This window comes from Dendrobium catenatum, unplaced genomic scaffold (genome assembly GCF_001605985.2).
Source record: "Dendrobium catenatum unplaced genomic scaffold, ASM160598v2 fragScaff_scaffold_1256, whole genome shotgun sequence".
Lineage (NCBI taxonomy): Eukaryota > Viridiplantae > Streptophyta > Magnoliopsida > Asparagales > Orchidaceae > Dendrobium > Dendrobium catenatum.
In genome coordinates, this window is record NW_021319718.1 from 465,331 (window position 1) to 469,839 (window position 4,509).

The 4,509-nt window shown below is 33.1% G+C and overlaps 1 protein-coding gene across 1 annotated transcript; it reads left to right on the top strand.

The window, feature by feature from the left end:
• Window positions 1-2,102: 2,102 nt before the first annotated feature.
• Window positions 2,103-2,579, top strand: LOC114580767 (pollen-specific leucine-rich repeat extensin-like protein 1). The gene has a single exon (XM_028699342.1). It carries the CDS (start codon window positions 2,103-2,105, stop codon window positions 2,577-2,579), a length of 477 nt encoding a protein of 158 aa, XP_028555175.1.
• The last annotated feature ends 1,930 nt before the right edge of the window (window positions 2,580-4,509 follow it).

A 4,509-nucleotide genomic window follows, 5' to 3' on the forward strand; every position in this document is an offset into this window, starting at 1 on the left:
CTTCCTGTTGGCCGTTCATAGGTGGCTCTCTTTATGATCCTAATTTTATTTTTCTTCCTTCCTTTTGTTTAATTGTGTATTTAGATTACATCTAAGGCTCGTAGGTTTTGCTTTAATTGATGTATTCTAGTGGGCGTAGGATTCTTTAAGGACTTGCATCTTTGCTTTTATCGAACTCGTAGGCCCCTTATGTGAGTTTTATCCAAAAAAAAAAAATATTCAAATGGAGTGATCTTACACTTGTTGAGTTCTTCTTGTCAAAATGGTCATTTGGAGATTATTTGATCCCTTTATTATTAGTTATTCACATATTGCTTTATTCAACATTATTTAGACTTATTTCAAGGCACTTTTGATGTTGATGTATTCGTCTCAGCAAAATATTCATCTCAACTATCAGTTTGCCTTAATCAAAATTCTGATTATCTAGAATTTAATTTTATAATTTTTTAATTCAATTACTATGCGTTGACATTTATGTTAGATCGTACGGCTTCTCTGGTTAAATCCCAAAATTATAGTTGTTTGCTATATTAGTTTGGTTATATTTGTTCATATTCTTCTGAATGAGCGTTTTTGTCATCAAGTTTTCCCTTTCTTACTTTCAATTTACTGAATAAAGCAGTTAAATTAACTAAAACATGTATAACATAGTTTAATATCCAAATGTATTAAGAGTTCTTTTTGGGATGACTTTTTTATTACTTCTTATAGTAATTTTTTAATACAATATTTTTAATTTTTATACTATAAAATTGTTTTAAGATGCAGAAAAATAGATATCTAAAACAAAATCTAAATAAATAAAAACTAGCCTTCTTCTATCTCAATTGCTTCCTTAAGTTCATCTTCGATGCCTTATTGCATGTGGTCATTTCGAACAACTGATTTTATTTTTTCTTTCATCCAATAATGCTTTGTTTCAAACAATTTTCTTACTGTTTATTTTTTTTCAGATAACAATCATAGTTTTTGTTTGTCCACTACTTTTTCAAAGCTTTCAAAAAATTTTTGTATGATAAAAATCTGCTTTATATAACAGTTTTTAAAAATGTTACTTTTTTCACGGCAGGTTCATAACCAACTTTATAAAACACTGCAATCGTCCCAAATAGACCCTAATTTTAAGAGCAAAAATAATTTTAAAGTCCTTTTCGTGCTCAAAATGTTATTTTCTAAATATATTAAACAAAATAATTAAAATTAATAAATTTATCATCGTTTCAAATATGCTTTCTCAGCTTCAAGGCAACCAAATCAGTCAAATTTTAGGTCTGATTGAAACGAGTTTCGTACTATTTTACTTTTCAGGCCACAATGATAATTTTATTTAGCTATTGTTTTCTCATATTTTTTTAAAAAAATAATACTAAAAAATAGCCTTAAAAAAGTGACTTTCCTAGTTTTCCTACAACAATTATATAAAAATTTATATAAGAAGCTATAGTTGTGCCAAACAAATCCCTTGCTTTTATTTGGGAGAGTTTAAACTTCTCTATTTTTACTTTAAAAATCTCCTTTTTCTGCCATTATTTCAATATCTTTTTAACGACAAAAAATTTGAAATAACAAAGAAAAAACTGTCTTACAGCACATTATTTTCTTACTAATTACTTTTCTTATCACAAAAGCAATCAAAAAGATGTTTCAAACAAAGCTTTAGGCCGACATCAAACATTGAAAATCATTTCAACCAATAGGTCTCTAATTGATTTGAGAATTTGAGTAAAAAAAGCTACCTGAACCCAATCACACCAACTACAAGCACAACCACAGATTAATTTCTTGGATGTCCTAAATTAGACAAAATAAAACATGCTTTATCCAAGCATCAACCATGTAATTAATGGGTTGGTAGCCATAACTTCTGACCTTCAATAGTAATCAGAAACAGCACAAGCAGAAACCATTGTCTGCTACAAAGGTTTTCAGAATCTCCTTAGAACTGCAACCAAATACCACAAACTAACCATTATCACAGAACAAATTAATTGACCTCACAGTCAAAATCTTCACCAACCCACTTCAACTACACATATAAATACCATATTCATGATCTCAAGCTTCACATTGCATTAATCTTCTACCACAGGTCCACAATCATGCCTCAACAGAGCACTCTTTCCAATTTTCTTTCCATTTTCATTACTGCTCTCATCTCCTGCAATGTCTCAACATGCAGGGCTACTCGCCTTCTCCCTTCAATGCCTGAATCGCCATTGTTGCCTACTTTAGAAGCTCCACCACCGCATCATCAGTGGCCTTTCCCCAGGCCACAGTGGCCAACGACCAATTTTCCAAGGCATGAAGCTCATCCCAAGGCTGCAAGGTTCCCTCCATGGATTCAAGATCCAACAAAGTTTGAGGAACCCAAACTTCAGCCAAAAGTTCCTTCTTGTCATGAATTGAAGCCTAGTCCCAAGCCAAAGTGGCCAGTTCCTGAGCTAACACCGAAGGTTGAAGAGCCCACTCCTGCACTGCCGCCTTTGCATGAAATGCCAGGTCTGCTCAGCCCAGAACTGGCACCAATGGCTTCAGTTGCGCTGGTTCCTTCTTCGGCCGAGGCTAAACATAACTAGTTTTATTACAGAGCTACTCAACGCTGTTGCTTCCTCCAAATCATGAAATATCTTCCATGTTATACTATGTTTTCTTCTTCTATATGCACAATAAATGAAGGTTATGAGTTATTTTGTTCAGTAGGAAGCTTAGAAAGCTTGCCTGTATTCTCTCACATCTTTTGTTAATGAAAACTCTGTTGGGAATAATATATTTAGAAAATTTTATAGTTGCACTGATGTCAAACAAATTGTGGAGAAGAAAGAAGACTCTGTCTTTTGATCGAACCAAACCGCAATCCAAACAACTATGAACTGGAGCTTAATTGAGTAACGTGCATATTCCTTAAGGGAATGTTTGAGATTTTATTTATTTTTTTATTATTTTAAAAATCTGTTTAATTTGTGTTTTTTTAGCTTAAAAAAAAAACAAATTAAGTTATCATTGAAAATATCAAAATACTCAAAATAACTTTCTGTTATTTTTAGGTGTTTTAAAATATTTTTTCCTGCTCTCCGATCACCAATATTGTCGGGTCATCACCTTTAATCACCACCGGCCTCTACTACATTCAATAAAAAAAAAAACACTTATTGAATATTAAACAAAATTTTATTTCGTATTAAAAATAAAAAAAAATAAAAATAAAAAAAATAAAAAATGATCTCAAAAGGCTTCTTAGTAAATTTAATTTAGGGTTCAATTTGAGGGTGAAAATAAATTATTACTTCGAGAAACTTTGTGGAGATTTGTTGAGTTTGAAATCATCATTATTTGTTAATTACATTTAAGCAAATAATGTAGTTGATAATTTTTTTTTAATTTTCAAAACATGATTTGTAACTTTACAACAACTAAATATGCCTTTAGATTTGATATTTGAATATAAAAAAACTATTCTTAATACTTTTGTAATTGATTGTTGCTTACACATTAATAACCCAAAAAAAAAAATTTACGAGTCCTTAAGGGGTTCATTTGCTCTCTACTGCTTAATCAAAAAGTCAAAAAAGTTCTACTGAGCCAATGAACCCACTATTTATAATATAAAAAGCCAACGGGTTCCAAGAGCCACCACCTAAAAAAGATCCATGTAATAAAATTGTTGAAACCCATGAACAATTATTACGTCCTCTGACCTGACGTAGAGGCACGTTCGGCCGCCAATAGCATGTCGCCACGTGCTTTTACTCTTTACCGCGCGGCCTGACGACTTGACCCGGAGCGGAACCCGGGAATGCTATGTTCGCGATTTTCTCGGTATTGCTCGGTATTTGCTCGGTATTGCTTTGCAAAAATGAGAAATACCGAGATATTTAAAATATATCCAAAAAGTGATGGAATGTTGATCGGTCGTCAAGGAATTAAAAAAACGCACGCGCTAGAACCCAAAAAACAGCGGGTCGGGTCGGCGACTTTTCTTCGTGCTACGTGGCGCTAAAAAGTTGGTGGCCGAACGTAGAGGAGCGTACGTTCACCGAACCGGAGCTGTTGTAGGACCTACAAAAAAACTTAAAGTAGAGAGAAATTCAAGCCATGAGTAGGGCGGACATACCTGATGATCATAGAATAAATCCAAAAGTAGAGCTCACTAGCAAGCACCCAAGACAAAATGCAATACGGTACACTATGGTTGTAATTATAGAGGTTAAAGTTAATTCACTAAGACATGGTTCCAACAACAATTCCTAAAAGTAAAAGAACACATCAAGAGGACCTTAAATAGGGCAAGCCAGGCCGATCAAGATTAGCTAACCCTTCCACCATTTTGGGCATAGTAGAGCTAGAAAATTCCACAGTACTCAACTTACAACCAAAATTAGCCAACCAATCAACACGCATATTGCCTTCACGCAAGATGGGGGTAATATAAAAATTAATGTTGGACAAGCACTGCTTAATTTCACTAATCAAATAAAAATTTTCAGCATTACGATAATTATATTTCAT

Coding starts and splice junctions, on each gene's coding strand:
- LOC114580767 (XM_028699342.1), top strand. CDS start 2,103: ATGCCTCAACAGAGCACTCTTTCCAATTTTCTTTCCATTTTCATTACT.